We start from the raw sequence: 22,584 nt of genomic DNA, 5'->3' as shown, positions 1-22,584 counted from the left end.
GAAGTGACACTGGACCAGAACAAGGGCCTGAATGATTTCAGGAGACCCGATCCACCAAAGTTCTCGGGTGGTACTGACCCGGACAAAGCGGATCTCTGGATCCAGGAGATTGAGAAGATATTCGGTGTATTGCAAACTGTTGAGGGTTCCAAGTTGGGCATGGCAACTTATCTGCTGCTTGGTGATGCTGAGTACTGGTGGAGAGGAATCAGGGGGATTATGGAAGCCAATCATGAGGAGATCAACTGGAACTCCATTCGAACTGCGTTCTTGGAAAAGTATTTTCCAACTAGTGCTCGGGATGAGCGGGAGGCACAGTTTCTGACACTGCGTCAAGGAGGTATGTCTGTACCTGAATTTGCTTCCAAGTTGGAATCTCTGGCGAAGCATTTCCAATTTTTCAACGATCACGTTGATGAGCGCTACATGTGTAAGCATTTTGTTAATGGGCTGAGGCCTAATATCGAGGACTCGGTGAGGCCATTAGGAATCATGCGTTTTCAGTCGTTGGTTGAGAAAGCCACAGAAGTGGAGCTGATGAAGAATAAGAGGTTGAACCGTGCTGGAACTGGAGGGCCGATGAGGTCAGGCTCGCAAAATTTTCAAGGCAAGGGGAAATTTCAGAGCAGGAGGTCGTATCAACGTCCTGCTGGGAGAGGGTTTGCCTCAGGATCTTATAAACCCATGGCGGGTACTGCTGGTGGTTCTGGGAACCAAACCGTGAACAGGGAGGTGACCTGCCTCAAGTGTGGAAAGTCGGGGAACTACGCTCGTGCTTGTCCCGACACAAGACCCCAATGCTTTAATTGTAACAAATTGGGGCACACTGCCGCTCAGTGCAGGGCACCCAAGACGGAACCAACCGTTAACACTGCTCGTGGAAAGCGTCCTGCTGCTAGAGCGAGAGTCTACACCATGGATGGTGAAGATAAGGAAGGAGTCGACGGTCTGATCAGAGGAGACTGCGAGATTGACGGTAATCTCCTAACTGTACTTTTCGATTCCGGCGCAACGCACTCATTTATCTCTAGAGAATGTGTGACCAGATTGAAACATCCTATTACTGCTTTGAGTTTCGATCTTATAGTTACCACCCCTGCCAAAACTCTACTTGCTAATGCTGCATGTATGTATTGTCCGGTAACATATAGAGATAGAGTCTATCGTGCTAACCTAGTATGCCTAACTCTCAAGAACCTAGATGTTATCCTAGGAATGGATTGGTTGTCCCACTATCATTGTCTTTTGGACTGCAACCGAAAGAGAGTGGTATTTCCTGACTCGGATCTTTCTGAGTATCTATCTGCCAATCACATTAGTATCTCTTTGAACGGAGGATCTCAAGAGTACCCCGTATTGCTAAGCTTAGAGAGTAAAGGGAACCCAGAAGTGAAAAATATTCCAGTTGTGAGAGACTTCACAGATGTTTTTCCGGGTGATGTACCTGGATTGTCGCCTGTAGGCGACATTGAGTTTGCTATTGACATCGTACCGGGAACAGGGTAGATTTCGATTGCACCGTATCGTATGGCACCTGCGGAGTTAGTGGAATTGAAGTCTCAACTAGAGGATCTTCTGTCGAAGGGATTTATCCGACCAAGCATTTCACCTTGGGGAGCTCCAGTCTTATTGGTGAAGAAGAAGGACGGGAGATCTAGATTATGTGTCGACTACCGACAACTAAACAAAGTAACCGTCAAGAATAGATATCCGTTACCTAGAATTGATGATTTGATGGATCAACTTCGAGGAGCTGCGATATTCTCAAAGATAGACCTGAAGTCGGGTTACCATCAGATCAGAGTAAAGACTGAGGATATCCAGAAGACGGCATTCAGAACTCGTTATGGACACTATGAATATCTGGTAATGCCATTTGGGGTGACAAACACACCTGCTATATTCATGGACTACATGAACAGGACCTTCCATACATTCTTAGACCGATTCGTCGTGGTGTTTATCGACGACATTCTGATTTACTCAAAGAATGCTGAGGATCATGAGGGGCACTTGCGTCAGGTTTTACAAGTGCTGAGGGAGAAGGAGTTATACGCCAACCCTTATAAGTGCGAATTTTGGCTCGAAGAAGTCAAATTCTTAGGCCATGTGATCTCTAAAGAGGGTATAGTTGTCGACCCAGCAAAGGTAGAGACCGTATTGGCATGGGAACGGCCAAGGACTGTGACTGAGATCAGGAGTTTTGTCGGTTTGGCGGGATATTATCGTCGTTTCATCGAGAACTTCGCCAAGATTGTTGGACCTTCGACTCAACTTACGAGGAAGGATCAACCTTTTGCATGGACCGAAGCGTGCGAAACTAGCTTTCAGACGATGAAGGAACGTTTGACGACGTCACCTGTACTAGTTCTACCGCAACCAGAGAAACCGTATGAGGTGTATTGTGATGCTTCGCATCAAGGTTTGGGATGTGTTCTGATGCAACATCGGAAAGTAGTGGCTTATGCCTCACGACAACTGAAGGTTCACGAGAAGAATTATCCGACTCATGACTTAGAACTAGCTGCCATCGTATTCTCACTGAAAATCTGGAGACATCACTTATATGGATGCAATTTCACCATATTCAGTGATCATAAGAGTTTGAAGTACTTGTTTGAGCAGAAGGAGCTGAACATGAGACAACGACGGTGGATGGAATTTCTCAAGGAATACGAGTTTACCCTACAATATCATCTTGGAAAGGCTAATGTCGTTGCTGATGCCTTGAGCAGGAAGATGCATATCTCGTCAATGATGGTTAAAGAGCTGCAAATGCTGGAACAATTTCGAGATTTGAACTTGGATGTGAGATTGTCCGAGGGAGAACTGAAGTTCGGAATGATTAGAATCGCCAATGGATTGATGGAAGAAATCCGAGACCAACAGTTACAAGATGAAATTCTACTTGGAAAAAGGAGTTTGGTAATTCAGGGTAAGGACCCGGAATTCAAGATAGGAAGTGACAATATCCTACGGTGTAAGGATAGAATTTGCGTACCTAACAACCCTGACTTGAGGAGGTTGATTATGGACGAAGGTCACAAGAGCAAGTTGAGCATTCATCCTGGAATGAAAAAGGTGTACCAAGACTTGAAGATGAATTTTTGGTGGCCAGGAATGAAAAGACAAGTGGCTGAGTATGTAGCTGCGTGTTTAACTTGTCAGAAAGCAAATGTAACACCCCGGTTTCCAGGTGTCACTTTAGTAACTCAAAAATAAACTTTACGCGGAAAACATGTATTTTTTTTATTCTTTTTCTCTTTTTAATAAAGCGATAGAAAATAAAGATATAACCCCGCAAACTAAAGTAACCGATGTACATCATATAAACATGTACAGCCTCAGCTGCACTCCAACGTCACGCACACTCGCAGTGACTCCAAAGTAGTGTGCCCGTAGGCAAATATATACAGATCTAGAAGTGTGAGTGAGAAAGTTATAATTACAATCCACTAGGAGAAAGTCGGCCTCAAAATGGCCTAAGCAAAGACCCCTATAGTCCGACTGACTCTCTGTGATCCCTCCGTAAGAGAACCACACAAAAGCCATGCGTCGGGAACCTACCCTGTCCCAAAAGCAAAACGAATCAGAGCTCTACACAAAAATGACGTCTTCCTAAACCTACCCTCCCAGTACTTCTCACATATCCTCCTCCTCCCCCTTGTCGCTCGGCGAGTAGCTGTCAACGTCGGTGTCGGAGTCAGAGTCCGAGTCCACAGCGAACTGAAGACGGTAGGTTGAAGCCCAGCTCCATGCGTCGTAGAACTCCCTTCGTCAGACGTCCACGCTCGTCAGTACGGTCCTCCATGACCCTTCCCCGGTACGTCGCCCGATGATCCACAGGATCGATCACCCAAGCGGTGGGGGCATGTCGGTCAACCAGCTCAAACCTGATCCCCCCTGAGGGAGAGACCATCGAAAACCAATCCGCCATCGACATCTGGCAGCAGGCCGACCGCCCAAACACAAACATGAAACCAAAGCCAAGGACACTCGAGAAATCATGGCGTTACATTGTGGTATGAGAGCTCCGGTTGAGAAACCAGAGCACAATGGGTTTTGGGCTTACGAGTTTCCGAACTCGTTGTGTTTTGTTTTTGATAAAGGTGTTTTCAAAGCTTTGCGGTGAGATTTAGTTAGACTAGTTTGCTAAGATGTTTGTTGGATGTGAGATTGTCTGTGATTAGTATCATTGCTGTGATATGATGACCTGGGATTTAGAGCTATTTTCCTAGTTTATTGTCATTTAGTTTAAATATTTTTTAGGATGTTTTGGTCATTTTAGGACACATTAGAAGTAATTCATGCATTTTAATATTTTAAATATGTTTTAGTTATTTTTATAGTTTATATATGATTTTTATGGATTTATGAGGATTATAAGTATTTTTATATTTTATTTATTTTCTGTTATTATCTTCTAATGATTTTATTTTATTTTTATTGTTGTTTTAGGGAAAGATTTGGAAAAGATAGAGAAAATTCGGAATTAAAAAAAAAATTCTGGAGGCTGGAATCGTGTGCCGCGCGACCGCGCGAATTTACAATGCACTTGCGGCGCGATCGCGCCACTTGTCAACTTGCTGGAATTAAACGCGCCAGATTCCGTGCCATTTTAGTTTACCGCGCGTGCAACCGCACCAGATTATTCCCAGCGGAGAAAAGGACAAAAACGTGGCTCTGATTACCTGCTGCGCGCACAAGCTGTTACGGTGTACGTCACCCATGTGCACCACCAGATTGGAATCAAACGCCAGGAATTGCGAGGGTGCATGTTCTTACGCTGCACCCCGCCACACTGGATCTCAGCCCCACCAGAACGTGAAAAACACTATAAATAGCGTTTTAAACCTAATTTTTGAGGTTCGTTGCACCCTTGGACGAATTTGAGTAAGCCAGAGACCAAATTTTGGTTCTTGAAGGAATTTTTCCAGGTTTTTTTTGATCTTCTATGTGTTTCTTCTTAGATTTTGAATTATTCCTCATGTCTATGAGGAACTAATTCTCTTTTAGCACTTTGGATGCCTAGTCCTTTGGATCTTATGCTTTAATTTGTACTTTGGTTGTGTGTTGGATTTCTATTAAGATTTATGAATTCCGTTTCACTTATAAATTTATTTGATTGCAAGCAAATACCTTACTAATTTCTGTGAGACTTGGAAGAGTGATTAGAAATTAGGGATTTAAGGGAACGGAATTTATTAACTTTTCTCTACGACCTTAGGAATGAGGGTAGGAGTTAATAGTGGTGGCCGGAATTATAACTTTATCTTTAATCTGTTGGTTTAGGTGCTCGTAAAACAGACTTAATATTCATATTAAAAGTCTGTCTTGTTTAAGGAATTAGCAAGTTCAGAATTTAGGCTAGATCACCATAGAGAGTAATTTTTATTTCACACAAACAAGTTTGATTAGGCATAAGTGATAATTGGCGAAGCTAACCCAGGTGCTATTTTTCCAAATTAAGTTTCACAAATTCTATTAGCTTTCTCATTTTTCCCTGCAGTTGAACAATTAAATCAAATCCCCCAATCTTATTTTACTTTTGCATACTAAATCATAGAATTAGTCTGAATCGATAATTGAACACAATCCCTTGGGTACGATATCTTTTATATTACTACGGGCAAATCTGTATACTTGCAGATTGGCTTATCAAGTTTTTGGCGCCGTTGCCGGGGATTGTCTTTATTTTATTGATTTAAGCTAGTTTTTATTCTTTAGAGCCTTGCTTTTAATTTATTTTATTCAAAAAAAATAAAAAATATTTGTTTGCTTTTAAATTGGTGCTCTTAATTTGTTTGCTCAAGTGTATGCGAGGTACTGTAGATCCAAATTCTCTACTTTTTGATCCTGAGATCGAGAAGACTGCTCGCAAGAACAGAGCTCAACAAAGAAGAGAAAAAGCAAGAGAAAAGGCCGAAAGTACCATGGCTGCAGAGTCACCAGCTGAGATGGAGGCAAGGCTCCGTGGTCAATTAACTGTAGAATTTAATGAACGTATGGAAGCTGAATTACAGGCTCGTTTGATTCAGAATCAAGAGAATGAGGCTGCATTGGAGGCCGAGAGATCCCTGAAAGACCTTAATGCACCTCAAATCAGTTTCAGATTTGAGTGAAGCATTGTCAAACCAACAGGCCTACCAAGAGGTTTCAAAATTCCACCGCACATAATGCACTCGATAGCACAGAATCAATTCGGAGGAAGCGTACTGGAGGATCCATATGCTCACATGGATCGGTTTACTATGCAGGTGTCCCCCGTGGTATCTGAACAAGTAAGTCTGGATGATGTCAGACTAACACTTTTCCCCCACTCTTTGAGGGATGCTGCTGAAGAGTGGTTGAGGGCTCAACCTCAACAGAGTATAATTTCTTGGGATGATCTAGCCAAGAAGTTCTCAGAAAAGTTTTTTCCTAGCTCTCGCATGAGGCAACTGAAGCATGACATCAATACTTTCTATCAAAAGGAATCAGAGAATCTTTATGATGTATGGGAAAGGTTCAAGGGACTTCTTAGAAAGTGTTCAGGCCACAATTTGAAAGAATCAGCACAGGTAGACAGGTTCTATGCAGCTCTCAACAGAGATACAAGAGTCAAGTTGGACCTTGCGGGCAAGAATGGAGCTTTTGATCATCTGTCAACTAAGGATTCTCTTGAAATCATCAACAATTTGGCTGAAAGGGAAGCCCACTCTAGCTATGATAGATGCAACAGGGGCAGTGTCAATGAAATTCAGGCATATGATAATGTAATGGCGTCTAACAAGGCACTTTCAGATAAAATGGATGCCATGTTCAAGAGGATGGATGATCGCAAGATGAACACTGAGAAGGAGGCAATGGATGAAGAGATCAAGTATCTGAGAAGCTCTAGGCATGATCCTCCTACTGGTACATACAACCCCAGTTGGGCCAATCATCCTAGTTTGTCTTACAGAAATCAAGATGGATATGCACAGCAAGGAAATTCTAAGCAGTACTCCAATCCACAAAGGGGACAATATCAGGATCAGAGGCAACAACCTCAACAGGATCAAAACTCTGGGAAAAGGAGCTTGGAAGACATTGTGGGGAAACTAGCTCAGACCACTGAGTCCTTCATGACTGAAACCAGAAATACCAACAAAAATCATGAGGCTTCCCTCAGGAATTTGGAGAATCAGATGGGTCAGATTGCCAAACAGCTTTCAGAAAGGAGTCCAGGTAAGTTACCTTCTGACACTATTGAGAATCAAGCTAATCTTTCTGCTATAACTACTAGGAGTGGTAAAATTTTGAAAGATGCTGAAAGAAAGATAGTAAAAAAGAGGGGTGATGAAGTAGAAAAACCTAAGGAAGAGAATAGGGAAGTGAGTGAGAAGAAAACAATTAATGATAAATCTGAAGAAAATAAAGATAAAGAAAGCACTACTTTCCCCAATGACAAGAGTTGCTGCAAGGTACCTTTTCCAAAAGCTTTAGTGAAAAAGAATTTAGAAAAGCAATTTTCTAAATTTCTTGAGGTTTTCAAAAAGTTACAAATAAATATTCCTTTTTCTGAAGCTTTGGAACAGATGCCTACATACTCTAAATTCATGAAAGAGATACTCTCTAGGAGAAGAAAGCTGAGTGAGGTAGATGAGACCATAATGATGAGTGAAGAGTGTAGTGCTATCTTGCAAAGGAAACTTCCACAGAAAATGAAAGATCCTGGAAGTTTCACACTTCCTGTGGAAATTGAAGGTCTACCTGCTGCTAAGGCTCTCTGTGATTTAGGAGCAAGCATTAATTTGATGCCTCTTGTAAGATCAAGTTTTGATCTAGTAGTACAACTCTATGTTTTGATGATTACAAGTTAACCTTTTGATATGAACAATTGTGGTACTCTAACGTGTTTTTCTGAGTGTGCTATTTACAAGCTCTGATCTCTATTCAATCTCACACAAATCAGAAGCACTGTGCTTAAAGAGTGAACCAAGCAACGCTTTCGCATTCACCATGTTCAGTATGAACAGTGGAAAAGCTTCAGAAGTTCTGAAGTTATACAAACTCTGATGTGGACTCAGCCACTAGAAGCTCTGAAGATCCAGAAGTTCTGATAACCAAGAAACACTGAAGGTTCAGATGTTCTGATGGTATAGAAGACTCTGAAGTTGCAGAAGCTGAATAGTGGAAACTCTGAAGTCCAGAAGCAAGAAACTCTGAAGGCCATGTTCTTCCCTCTGAGTTCAGAATCAGAAGATACATTGGTCAGAGGATCTGTGCTTTCCCTCTGACTCTGATCAACCGGCTTCACAAGTTCCAATATGAAGCATTCCCCTGATCAGAAGTCTCCTAGGTTTAAAGGTCGCGTCGCTATCCAAGTACAAAAGCAACTGTACCCTCCTGACGACCTACCTAACAGTCTCAGACACAGCAGAAGCTGGATTTTCCAGAACTGCCCTCCAACGGTAGCATTTCACATGCAACGCTCAACCCTAATCCTTGGAGTATATAAAGAGGCTGAAGATTGAAAGAAACGGCTAGAAGAAGCATTCACATACGCGCAAGACATATTCAAAATCTTCTAAGTTTTCTTTCATCTGAAATTCATTGAGTTTACTATTAGCTTTTTAGAAGCAAATCTCTTGTAAACAATTCTTTGATAAACAGTTTGTTTAGTTCCTTTAGGAGATCAAGGCTGATCGGATCCTAGAGAAGACTAAGAGAGTGAATCTTAGTGTGAGCTAAGTCAGTGTAATTGTTAGTCACTTGTAGGTTTCAAGTGCATTTGTAACTCTTACCTGATTAGTGGATTGCCTTCATTCTAAGAAGGAAGAAATCACCTTAACGGGTGGACTGGAGTAGCTTGAGTTATTTATCAAGTGAACCAGGATAAAATCCTTGTGTGTTTTTCTATCTCTTATCTTTAGCACTTAAGTTCTCGAAAGATTTGTCAAAATCTTTAAGGTGGAAGTTTTATACTGAAAACGTTATTCAAACCCCCCCTTTCTACCGTTTTTCATACCTTCAATTGGTATCAGAGCGCAAGTTCTGATTACCACACCTAACAGTGTTCAGTGATCCGGGCCGGTGTGAAAAACAATGGCTGCCACCACCAGTGAAACTCAAAGAGATGGTTACAATGCAAAGCCTCCTATGTTCGACGGTCAAAGGTTCGAATATTGGAAAGATAGACTGGAAAGTTTCTTTCTGGGTTTCGATGCAGATCTCTGGGATATTATTGTGGATGGCTACGAGCGTCCAGTTGATGCAGATGGCAAGAAGATCCCAAGGTCAGAGATGACTGCAGATCAAAAGAAGCTGTACTCACAACATCACAAAGCAAGAGCAATTCTTCTAAGTGCTATTTCTTATGAAGAGTACCAGAAGATTACAGATCGTGAGTTTGCGAAAGGCATTTTCGAATCTCTAAAGATGTCTCATGAAGGAAACAAGAAAGTCAAAGAATCAAAGGCATTGTCTTTGATCCAAAAGTATGAATCCTTCATCATGGAGCCAAATGAGTCCATTGAAGAAATGTTCTCCAGATTTCAGTTGCTTGTAGCTGGCATACGACCTCTCAACAAGAGCTACACAACAAAAGATCATGTCATAAGGGTCATCAGGTGTCTTCCTGAAAGTTGGATGCCTTTAGTGACTTCAATAGAGCTCACGAGAGACGTTGAGAATATGAGTTTAGAAGAACTCATCAGCATTTTGAAATGCCATGAGCTGAAGCGCTCAGAGATGCAAGATCTGAGGAAAAAGTCCATAGCCTTGAAATCCAAATCTGAAAAGGCTAAGGTTGAGAAGTCAAAAGCTCTTCAAGCTGAAGAAGAGGAATCTGAAGAAGCATCAGAAGATTCTGATGAAGATGAGCTGACTCTGATCTCCAAGAGACTCAACCGAATCTGAAAGCACAGGCAGAGCAAGTACAAAGGCTCTGGAAAGGCAAAAGGAAAGTCTGAATCCTCAGGCCAGAAGAAGTCCTCAATTAAGGAAGTCACATGCTTCGAGTGCAAAGAATCAGGGCACTACAAAAGTGACTGTCCAAGATTGAAGAAGGACAAGAAGCCAAAGAAGCACTTCAAGACGAAGAAGAGTCTGATGGTGACATTTGATGAATCAGAGTCAGAGGATGTTGACTCTGATGGTGAAGTCCAAGGACTCATGGCTATTATCAAAGACAAGGAAGCAGAGTCAAAGGAAGCTGTTGACTCTGACTCAGAATCAGAAGGAGATCCTAACTCAGACGATGAAAATGAGGTATTCGCTTCTTTCTCTACCTCTGAACTAAAACATGCCTTGTCTGATATCATGGATAAGTATAACTCTTTATTGTCTAAGCATAAGAAGCTGAAAAAGAACTTATCTGCTGTTTCCAAGACTCCTTCTGAACATGAGAAAATTATTTCTGATTTGAAAAATGATAATCATGCCTTGATCAATTCTAACTCTGTGCTTAAGAACCAGATTGCTAAGTTAGAAGAAATTGTTGCCTGTGATGCCTCTGATTGTAGAAATGAATCTAAGTATGAAAAGTCTTTTCAAAGATTCCTAGCTAAAAGCGTGGATAGAAGCTTAATGGCTTCAATGATCTATGGCGTAAGCAGAAATGGAATGCATGGCATTGGCTATTCTAAACCAATTAGAAATGAGCCCTCTGTGTCTAAAGCTAAATCTTTATATGAATGCTTTGTTCCCTCTGGTACCATATTGCCTGATCCTGTACCTGCTAAAGTTGCTAAAAACCCTCTTAAAAAGGGATCTTTCTCTATGACTAAATATCATGCAAATATTCCTTTAAAATATCATGTTGAGACACCCAAGGTGATCAGAACCTCTGGGGTAACTAACAAAAGAGGACCCAGAAAGTGGGTACCTAAGGACAAGATTATCTATGTTGCAGATATCCTTGATAGCTCCATTGAAACACCAATCATGGTATCTGGACAGTGGATGCTCGCGTCACATGACGGGAGAAAGGCGTATGTTCCGAGAGCTGAAACTTAAGCCTGGAGGCGAAGTTGGCTTTGGAGGAAATGAAAAGGGTAAAATTGTTGGTACTGGTACTATTTGTGTAGATAGTAGTCCATGCATTGATAATGTGTTATTGGTAGACGGCCTAACACATAACTTATTGTCTATAAGTCAATTAGCTGACAAGGGTTATGATGTTATATTCAATCAAAAGTTCTGCCGGGCTGTAAGTCAGATCGATGGCTCTGTTCTGTTTAACAGCAAGAGGAATAACAACATTTATAAGATCAGATTATCTGAGTTGGAGGCTCAGAATGTGAAGTGCCTTCTGTCTGTTAATGAAGAGCAGTGGGTATGGCATAGACGGTTAGGGCATGCCAGTATGAGAAAGATTTCTCAGCTGAGCAAGCTAAACCTTGTCAGGGGCTTACCCAATCTGAAGTTCGCTTCAGACGCTCATTGTGAAGCATGTCAGAAAGGCAAATTCACAAAAGTCCCTTTCAAGGCAAAGAATGTTGTCTCAACCTCAAGGCCGTTAGAACTTCTGCATATCGACCTTTTTGGACCAGTGAAAACTGAGTCTATAGGTGACAAGAGATATGGGATGGTTATCGTTGATGACTATAGCCGCTGGACATGGGTAAAGTTTCTAACCCGCAAGGATGAGTCTCATGCTGTGTTCTCTACCTTCATTGCTCAAGTGCAAAACGAGAAGGCTTGTAGGATTGTGCGTGTCAGAAGTGACCATGGTGGAGAGTTTGAGAATGACAAGTTTGAGAGTCTGTTTGATTCCTATGGAATTGCACATGATTTCTCTTGTCCCAGAACTCCTCAACAAAACGGTGTTGTTGAGAGGAAGAACAGAACTCTTCAGGAGATGGCTAGAACCATGCTCCAAGAAACTGGCATGGCTAAGCACTTTTGGGCAGAGGCAGTAAATACAGCATGTTACATTCAGAACAGAATCTCTGTGAGACCAATTCTGAATAAGACTCCTTATGAATTGTGGAAGAACATAAAACCCAACATTTCTTATTTTCATCCTTTTGGCTGTGTTTGTTATGTTCTCAATACTAAGGATAGATTGCATAAATTTGATGCTAAGTCTTCTAAGTGTCTATTACTCGGTTATTCTGAGAGATCTAAAGGTTTTAGATTTTATAATACTGATGCTAAGACTATTGAAGAATCTATTCATGTTAGATTTGACGATAAGCTTGACTCTGACCAGTCAAAGCTAGTTGAAAAGTTTGCAGATTTAAGCATTAATGTTTCTGACAAAGGCAAAGCTCCAGAGGAAGCTGAGCCAGAGGAAGATGAACCAGAGGAAGAAGTTGGTCCCTCTAACTCACAAACTCTGAGGAAGAGCAGAATCACTGCAGCTCACCCTAAGGAATTGATTCTGGGCAACAAAGACGAACCAGTCAGAACCAGATCTGCCTTCAGACCCTTTGAAGAGACCTTGCTCAGTCTGAAAGGATTGGTGTCCTTAATTGAACCCAAGTCCATAGATGAAGCTCTTCAGGACAAGGATTGGATTCTGGCCATGGAAGAAGAATTGAATCAATTCTCCAAGAACGATGTTTGGAGCTTAGTGAAGAAACCTGAGAGTGTCCATGTTATTGGAACGAAATGGGTATTCAGAAACAAGCTGAATGAGAAAGAAGATGTAGTCAGAAACAAGGCAAGGCTAGTTGCTCAAGGCTACAGCCAGCAGGAAGGAATAGACTACACTGAAACATTTGCTCCGGTAGCAAGACTGGAGGCAATCAGACTGTTGATCTCTTTCTCAGTAAATCACAACATAGTTCTACATCAGATGAACGTAAAGAGTGCCTTCCTAAATGGTTATATCTCAGAGGAAGTCTATGTTCATCAACCCCCAGGTTTTGAAGATGAGAAGAAACCAGACCATGTGTTCAAATTGAAGAAATCACTCTACGGTCTGAAGCAAGCTCCCAGAGCATGGTATGAGAGACTTAGCTCATTCCTTCTGGAGAATGAGTTTGTAAGGGGTAAAGTAGATACAACTCTTTTTTGCAAGACTTATAAAGATGATATCTTAATTGTGCAAATTTATGTTGATGATATTATATTTGGTTCTGCTAATCAATCTCTATGCAAAGAATTTTCTGAGATGATGCAGGCTGAATTTGAGATGAGTATGATGGGAGAATTAAAGTACTTTCTGGGAATACAAGTTGATCAAACACCAGAAGGAACATATATGCATCAGAGCAAGTACACTAAAGAACTTCTGAAGAAGTTCAATATGCTGGAATCTACAGTGGCCAAGACTCCAATGCATCCTACATGCAATCTGGAGAAAGAAGATAAAAGTGGTAAAGTATGTCAGAAGCTCTATCGTGGCATGATAGGTTCACTTCTATACTTAACTGCATCTAGGCCAGACATATTATTTAGTGTTCATTTATGTGCTCGATTCCAATCAGATCCAAGGGAAACCCACTTAACTGTTGTTAAGAGGATCCTAAGGTATTTGAAAGGCACCACTAACCTTGGCTTGATGTATAAGAAAACATCAGAGTATAAGCTTTCAGGTTATTGTGATGCTGATTATGCTGGAGATAGAACAGAGAGAAAAAGTACTTCTGGAAATTGTCAATTTCTGGGAAGCAATCTAGTCTCATAGGCAAGCAAGAGGCAATCAACCATTGCACTATCAACTGCAGAGGCAGAATATATCTCAGCAGCAATATGCAGCACTCAGATGCTCTGGATGAAACATCAGCTGGAGGATTATCAGATCCTTGAGAGCAATATCCCAATCTATTGTGATAACACTGCTGCAATCTCATTGAGTAAGAATCCTATCCTGCATTCAAGGGCAAAGCACATTGAGGTAAAGTATCACTTTATTAGAGATTATGTACAGAAGGGCGTACTTCTTCTGAAGTTTGTTGATACTGACCATCAATGGGCAGATATCTTTACAAAGCCCTTAGCAGAGGATAGATTTAATTTTATTCTGAAAAATCTAAACATGGACTTTTGTCCAGAGTGAAGATGGATCAGAACCTCTGACTATGATACTTCTTGATCAGAAGATGTCTAGTCCAGAAGGTAACTCAATCAGAGTGTGTGTACCCACTGGTACTGACTCTGAAGCTGAGACAACAACACGTGTGTCAGTATTTCTGATGCATAGTTCCTTGTGCCCGTGTGACAGTCTGTTATGATTGCGTGTAGATATGCTTCTCTCCTGTGTGTGATTTGTGTATTTTACTGTTACTATCTATCTTTAATTTTCAACCGTTGATCTTAAAGTGCTTTTTGAATCAACAACGGTTATTTGCCAAAACCCACTATACACACACGATCTCTTTCACTTCCGGTTTTTACTCTCGTTCTCTCTGCTTTTTCGAAACCGCTTATCCTCGTTTTCTCTCTCGATCTCTCTTCATCTTTCAACCTTCATCTTCTACCTCAAACCTTCAACCGCTTCAAAAATGGTGAGACAAATCAGAAGAGCTACTGCAGATGCACCCCAGTTCCCTCACATGGTAGTTGGTCTAGCAACGGGTCAAAGGGGCCCTGAGAATCCGACACAAGATCAAGGTCAAGCTCAAGAGCAGATTGTTCCAATTGCAGAACGGGGCTGTGCCGTTCACTGCGTATTTGCTCCTGAGGAACTCCAAGTCCTGGCAGAATGGAGATTCGACCTCGACAACCTGGCTACAAATGGGTATGATCTTCGTCCTGAAGTCCAAGCTCAAGGTTGGGGAAATTACATCAACAGACTTCGAGGACCGGTGTATGAGAAACTGGTAAAGGAATTCTGGAAGCACGCCGACTGCGATGATACTCAGGTGGTATCTCACATTCTTGGAAGAAAGATCATCATCACTGAGAAGTCCTTCGTGAATCTGCTGGGTGCAGACACTGCTTTTGGGTATCGTTTCCACCTCACGGAATCGAAGCTGAAACCCAGCACCAAGGATACAATCAACCAGGCCCTGTACACCAGTTACAAACCGAGCAAGACGAATTACAAGGTGATGGACCTTCATCCCAAGCTCAGGATCTGGCACAAAATTCTGCTCCACTGCATAAACCAGAGACCAAAGGGCAGTTCACCAGACTACATCAACTTCAACCAGAAGGTGATGTTGTTCTTCATCCAAGACCAGAAGAAGATCTGCCTTCCCTACTTCCTGTTCTCCTACTTGAAGGAATGTATCCGGAAGTCTCGTACCTCTGCCTCCATCAAGTCAGCAATCAAGTATATCCCCTTTGGGAGACTGCTCTCAGACTTTCTCATTGAAAGCAACCTGGTGCAAGATCTGGTCAATGCTGGATGTGTAGAGGATCTGAGCACCATTGTCAGTGATGTCTTCACTGCAAATTCTCTGAAGAAGATGGGTTTGGTCCAGAAGAAAATCGCCCCTGCTCATGAAGACACATCTTCTGAGATCAGAAGCAGAAGGATGCCTCTGAATGACTACCCTCTGTGGACACAGGCAGACAATCCTGACGCCATCAGGTGCTATGTTGAAGACCTAAGGGCTCAAGGATTCGAAATTGATCTTGATGATTTCGTCAGCAGACTACCGCCAGCTCCAGAGTTTCCTTCTCCTCCCAAGAAGACAGTTCAGAGGAAGATGGTCCTAGAAGAATCTTCTGAGGAATCAGATGTCCCTCTGGTCAAAAAGAAGAAGAGAAAGCCTGATGATGGTGATGATAGTGATAATGAGGATGGTCCTCCTAAGAAGAAGAAGAAGCAGGTCAGAATCGTGGTGAAGCCTACTCGGGTGGAACCAGCTGCTGAAGTGGTCAGAAGGACTGAACCTCCTGCCAGAGTGACTAGATCATCAGCACATTCAAGTAAGCCTGCACTTGCTTCTGATAATGATTTGAATTTATTTGATGCACTCCCTATATCTGCCATGCTCAAACACTCCTCAAATCCCCTCACTCCTATTCCTGAATCCCAACCAGCTGCACAAACCACCTCTCCACCACATTCCCCAAGATCTTCATTCTTTCAACCTTCCCCTACTGAAGCACCTCTCTGGAATTTGCTTCAGAACCAACCCTCTAGGTCAGAAGAACCTACCTCTCCCATTACCATTCCGTACAACCCATTATCTTCTGAACCCATCATTCATGCACAACCAGAGCCTACCCACACAGAACCTGAACCCAGAACCTCTGATCACTCTGTCCCAAGAGCATCAGAACGTCTGGCTGTCAAACCCACGGATACAGACTCTTCCACCGCCTATACACCTGTATCCTTCCCAACCAATGTTGCTGATTCTTCTCCCTCCAATAACTCTGAATCCATTAGAAAATTCATGGAGGTCAGAAAAGAAAAGGTGTCTACCTTAGAAGAGTATTACCTCACTTGTCCAAGCCCTAGGAGATATCCTGGCCCTAGACCTGAACGTCTAGTTGACCCAGATGAACCTATCTTGGCCAATCCTTTACAAGAGGCAGACCCTTTGGCTCAACAAGCTCACCCTGCCCCTGACCAACAAGAGCCTATTCAACCAGAACCTGAACCCGAACAATCAGTGTCTAACCAATCCTCGGTTAGATCACTCCATCCTCTGGTTGAAACTTCAGAACCTCACCTTGGAACCTCTGAACCCAATGCTCAAACGTTTAACATTGGTTCTCCACAAGGTGCCTCTGAAGCTCACAGCAGCAACCACCCAGCCTCTCCTGAAACCAACCTCTCCATAATTCCTTACACTCACCTCCGACCCACATCTCTCTCTGAGTGCATCAATACTTTCTATCATGAAGCTTCTTTGATGCTACGCAATGTGCACGGTCAGACTGACCTCAGTGAGAATGCTGAACGTGTGGCTGATGAGTGGAACAATCTGGGCACTTGGCTAGTGGCTCAAGTTCCAATTATGATGCAGCTCCTGCATGCAGAGGGAAGTCAGAGCATTGAGGCTGCAAAGCAAAGGTTTGCTCGAAGGGTGGCTCTTCATGAACAAGAACAGAGACATAAGCTTCTTGAAGCTATTGAAGAAGCCAAGAGAAAGAAAGCTCAAGCAGAAGCAGCTGCACGTCAAGCAGCAGCTCAAGCTGAACAAGCCCGACTAGAGGCAGAGCGACTTGAAGCTAAGGCTGAAGCTCTTAGATGCCAAGCACTTGCACCAGTTGTGTTTACTCCTGCTGCTTCTGCTTCCATTCCAGATTCTCAAGCTGCTCAGAATGTTCCTTCCGGTTCTGCTCAGTCAAGCTCCTCCAGACTCGACATCATGGAACAGCGTCTTGACATTCATGAATCCATGCTGATTGAGATGAAGCACATGATGATGGAACTTCTGAGACGAACTGATAAACCTTAGTTTTAGGATCTCTTCGTTTTTTCTTTTTCTTTAACGTTGTTTTATTTTTTTTGTTAAACTCTGTTTCTTTTTATTTACTTCTTCTCCTTTGTTCGTTGGTGATTATCTATGCATATATATATATATATTTGTGTCACATATGTTTGCAAAAATCTTTTTATTAATCATATCTTTATGTTTACATCATACACTCTTTCCCTAAAGTCTAGAATGGAGGATCCCTCCTCATTCTTCTGCACTCCTGGCGCTGCTCTGACCTATCCTTCTCCAGACGCTCCAGTGCATACTGGATGTTGTTGAGCCTGTCCTTTAGCTCATCCCTCTCCAGAATCTCTTCTGCGGTATTGAGCTTCTCTTCCAAACTCTCTTTTTCTTCCAGCAGCTTGAGTTCAAGCCGGCTGAGTTCTTGCACCTCCTCAACGAAGGCAAGAAATTCCCTCAGGTCTCTCTTCAACTCTGGACGCAGGTCCTCCTCCAGCAGTGTCCGTGTCAGCTCCGCGATGGTCGTTGTACCCTCTGGATGCCTGATGTTCAGGAACAAGTCCTCCTCAAAGGCCTTCTTCCTCAGCTCTTCTAGTGCTACGATGTATGATGCCATTTTTTTTTTTACTGAAGATTGTTCGAGGTGTGAAGCTTACCTTTCTCTCCAACGCTTTATATAGGTTTCACTTTCTCTCTGAAAGTTAATGCTCCTACGGTTTTTCGAGGTTAAGTTCTTGGTAACTGACCCTTCTCTTTACTCACTTGACCGGTGGTAAACGTTCTTCTCTTGCATTAACTCTTCTATTTATTTCGCCTAACTCTGATTCTTGCATCGTTTTCATTTTCTTTAAACTTAGACCTTCTCTAAGGGGGAGTACCTTGTACTTCAAGCTAAGTTTTTCACACTCCAAGCTTTTTGCTTATGACAAAAAGGGGGAGTAAACCCAGTTTTTGATGTGTAAGATGTGTTAGTGTGATTTATTTTTTCTTTTGGAGAATTTAAGAGTTCCACCTTCATGACCATAGATGTGTCACTGGGCAAATACAAGGAATACATTTCACTTCTTCTGAAGAGATTCTAAGTTGACTCTGATACCTAAGACTCTGATACCTTGTCCGTGACTCTGATTACTTATGCGCTCTGATTACTCGATTTTCATCTATGTCATAAGTTTTTCACTCTGAACTCTTATATCATTTAGCTCAGAATCTAGACTTTACTAACGTTTTCATCAAGTATTAGATTCAGGGGGAGCTAAGCTCAGAATCAAGCAGTGACTTGAATTCAGAATGAGCAAGATAAACTGTTCACATCAGGATAAGTATTATTCTATATCTCTAAACTCTGAGTGAATTCAGTTTAATGTTTAAGAATTGTTCATCAAAAATCTTAGTTTTGTCATCATCAAAAAGGGGGAGATTGTAAGATCAAGTTTTGATCTAGTAGTACAACTCTATGTTTTGATGATTACAAGTTAACCTTTTGATATGAACAATTGTGGTACTCTAACGTGTTTTTCTGAGTGTGCTATTTACAGGCTCTGACCTCTATTCAATCTCACACAAATCAGAAGCACTGTGCTTAAAGAGTGAACCAAGCAACGCTTTCGCATTCACCATGTTCAGTATGAACAGTGGAAAAGCTTCAGAAGTTCTGAAGTTATACAAACTCTGATGTGGACTCAGTCACTAGAAGCTCTGAAGATCCAGAAGTTCTGATAACCAAGAAACACTGAAGGTTCAGATGTTCTGATGGTATAGAAGACTCTGAAGTTGCAGAAGCTGAATAGTGGAAACTCTGAAGTCCAGAAGCAAGAAACTCTGAAGGCCATGTTCTTCCCTCTGAGTTCAGAATCAGAAGATACATTGGTCAGAGGATCTGTGCTTTCCCTCTGACTCTGATCAACCGGCTTCACAAGTTCCAATATGAAGCATTCCCCTGATCAGAAGTCTCCTAGGTTTAAAGGTCGCGTCGCTATCCAAGTACAAAAGCAACTGTACCCTCCTGACGACCTACCTAACAGTCTCAGACACAGCAGAAGCTGGATTTTCCAGAACTGCCCTCCAACGGTAGCATTTCACATGCAACGCTCAACCCTAATCCTTGGAGTATATAAAGAGGTTGAAGACTGAAAGAAACGGCTAGAAGAAGCATTCACATACGCGCAAGACATATTCAAAATCTTCTAAGTTTTCTTTCATCTGAAATTCATTGAGTTTACTATTAGCTTTTTAGAAGCAAATCTCTTGTAAACAATTCTTTGATAAACAGTTTGTTTAGTTCCTTTAGGAGATCAAGGCTGATCGGATCCTAGAGAAGACTAAGAGAGTGAATCTTAGTGTGAGATAAGTCAGTGTAATTGTTAGTCACTTGTAGGTTTCAAGTGCAGTTGTAACTCTTACCTGATTAGTGGATTGCCTTCATTCTAAGAAGGAAGAAATCACCTTAACGGGTGGACTGGAGTAGCTTGAGTGATTTATCAAGTGAACCAGGATAAACTCCTTGTGTGCTTTTCTATCTCTTATCTTTAGCACTTAAGTTCTCGAAAGATTTGTCAAAATCTTTAAGGTGGAAGTTTTATACTGAAAACGTTATTCAAACCCCCCCTTTCTACCGTTTTTCATACCTTCACCTCTCACCATGTTTGAGAGGTTGGGTTTAGGAGAGGTCACTCCTACCATGATCAACCTACAACTAGCTGATAGGTCACTCAAAACTCCTTATGGGATCATAGAGGATGTTCTTGTTAGGGTAGACAAATTTATTTTCCCTGTGGATTTTGTCATATTAGATATGGAAGAAGATACTAGAATACCTCTCATCCTAGGAAGACCCTTTTTAGCAACTGGTAATGCAAAAATTAATGTGAGGAAGGGAATTCTTTCTTTGAAAGTAGGAGAAGAAAAAGTGAGGTTTAATGTTTTTGAGTCGTTGAAACATAGGAATGATGAGAATATCTTTAGTGTTGAGGTAGTGGATGAGTTTGTTTGAGAGGAATTTGTGAGGATTTCTATGAAAGACCCTTTAGAAGCTGTAATCATGGAAGGATTTGAGTCAACTAGCTTACCTGAATGTGATATAGAATCTGTTATTGAAACTATGAACCAATTGGAGTCAGTCTCATCTCTCTCGCTTAGGAGTGTTTGGAGAGAGGAATTAAAAAAAGATGAGGAGACTCCGATTAAATCTGAAAAATTGGAACTGAAACCTCTACCTCATACCCTCAAATATGCTTATCTTGAGGAGGGAGAGACAAAACCTGTGATTGTAAGTAGTTCTCTTTCTCCTTTAGAGGAAGAGAAGTTGTTAAGAGTTTTGAGAGAATATAAATCTGCCTTAGGTTGGACCATCAGTGACATAAAGGGGATTAGTCCCACGATTTGCATGCATAAAATTCTGATGGAAAATGAATATAAACCTGTGGTCCAACCCCAAAGAAGACTTAACCCTGTCATGAAAGATGTTGTCAGAAAAGAAGTTCTTAAATTGCTTGATACGGGTATCATATATCCGATTTCTGATAGTGCATGGGTTAGTCCTGTGCAAGTGGTTCCCAAGAAAGGAGGAATCACAGTTGTTCCCAATGAGAATAACGAATTGATCCCCACTCGTCAAGTGACGGGTTGGCGTGTGTGTGTCAATTACCGGAGGCTCAATTCAGCCACCCGGAAGGACCACTTTCCTCTCCCTTTTATTGATCAGATGCTTGATAAATTATCGGGGCACAAATATTATTGTTTTCTTGATGGTTATTCTGGATATAATCAAATTTGTGTTGCCCCTGAGGATCAAGAAAAAACAGCTTTCACTTGTCCATATGGAGTCTTTGCTTACAAGAGAATGCCTTTTGGGTTGTGTAATGCACCCGCCACATTTCAAAGATGCATGTTTTCTATTTTTTCTGATTTAATTGAGCATTGCATTGAAATTTTTATGGATGATTTCTCTGTGTTTGGTCCAACATTTGATGGCTGTTTGGAAAATTTAGCATTAGTTTTAAAGAGGTGTCAAGAGACTAACCTTGTTTTGAATTGGGAAAAGTGTCAGTTCATGGTTAGAGATGGGATTGTTCTTGGACACCGTGTGTCTGAGGATGGGCTAGAGGTAGATAAAGCAAAAATTGAAGTAATAGAGAAACTACCTCCGCCCACAAATGTGAAAAGTGTTCGGAGTTTCCTTGGACATGCAGGATTTTATAGGCGATTCATAAAAGATTTTTCTAAAATTTCCAAGCCTATGACTAATCTTCTTGAGAAGGACTCTCCTTTTATTTTTGATGAAGCGTGTTTGAGTGCATTTAAACTGATTAAAGAGAAACTGGTCACGGCACCTGTGGTTGTGGCGCCTGACTGGTCTCTGCCATTTGAAATAATGTGTGATGCAAGTGATATTGCTCTTGGTGCTGTTTTGTGTCAAAGGAAAGAGAGAGTGCTTTATACCATATATTATGCCAGTAAGATTTTGAATGAAGCACAAAAAAATTATGCTACAACAGAAAAAGAGTTATTACCTGTGGTGTTTGCTTGTGAGAAATTCCGGTCATATATTATTGGTTCTAAAATTATTGTGCATACTAACCATGCCGCTTTGAGGCATTTATTTTCTAAACAGGATTCCAAGCCGAGGTTAATCAGATGGGTCCTACTCTTACAAGAGTTTGACTGGGAGATCATAGATAGAAGAGGCAAAGACAATGGAGTGGCTGATCACCTATCCAGGTTGGAAGGTGATAATTCCAGCATTGTGCCAGTCAAAGAAGAATTCCCAGACGAGCATTTGGTTGCTCTCAATGCATCCGACACACTCCCCTGGTATGTTCACTTTGCCAATTTTAAAGCTGCTGATGTGTTGCCATCTGAGTTAACCTGGCAACAAAAGAAAAAGTTCTTGCATGATGCTAAATACTACCTCTGGGACGAACCTTATCTTTTTAAACAGTGCTCTGATGGAGTACTTCGAAAATGTGTTCCAGAGGAAGAGGTTGAGCAGATTCTGTGGCACTGCCATAGTTCTGAGTATGGGAGCCATTTTAGTGGAGAGAGAACCGCAGCAAAAATTTTACAAAGCGGATTCTATTGGCCCTCCATATTCAAGGACAGCAGGAAGTTTGTTGAAAGTTGTGATAGATGCCAAAGGACTGGCAACATATCTAGGAAGAATGAGATGCCCCTAAATAACATTTTGGAAATTCAGTTGTTTGACGTTTGGGGCATTGATTTCATGGGACCTTTCCCACCTTCATATGGATGCCAGTACATTCTTGTTGCTGTTGATTATGTTTCAAAATGGGTTGAGGAAACCGCACTTTCAACAAATGATGCCAAG

General features: G+C 41.7%; 1 protein-coding gene across 1 annotated transcript; it reads left to right on the top strand.

Annotated features, from left to right (window-relative positions):
- The first annotated feature begins 6,176 nt into the window (after window positions 1-6,176).
- On the top strand, window positions 6,177-20,250 carry LOC130736091 (uncharacterized). Its single transcript, XM_057587942.1, has 2 exons — window positions 6,177-7,787; window positions 19,909-20,250. Exons 1-2 carry the CDS (start codon window positions 6,177-6,179, stop codon window positions 20,248-20,250), a joined length of 1,953 nt encoding a protein of 650 aa, XP_057443925.1.
- Window positions 20,251-22,584: the final 2,334 nt, after the last annotated feature.

The sequence above is a fragment of the Lotus japonicus genome, chromosome 2 (genome assembly GCF_012489685.1).
Source record: "Lotus japonicus ecotype B-129 chromosome 2, LjGifu_v1.2".
Taxonomy (NCBI): domain Eukaryota; kingdom Viridiplantae; phylum Streptophyta; class Magnoliopsida; order Fabales; family Fabaceae; genus Lotus; species Lotus japonicus.
This window is presented reverse-complemented; position numbering and strand designations above follow the sequence as displayed.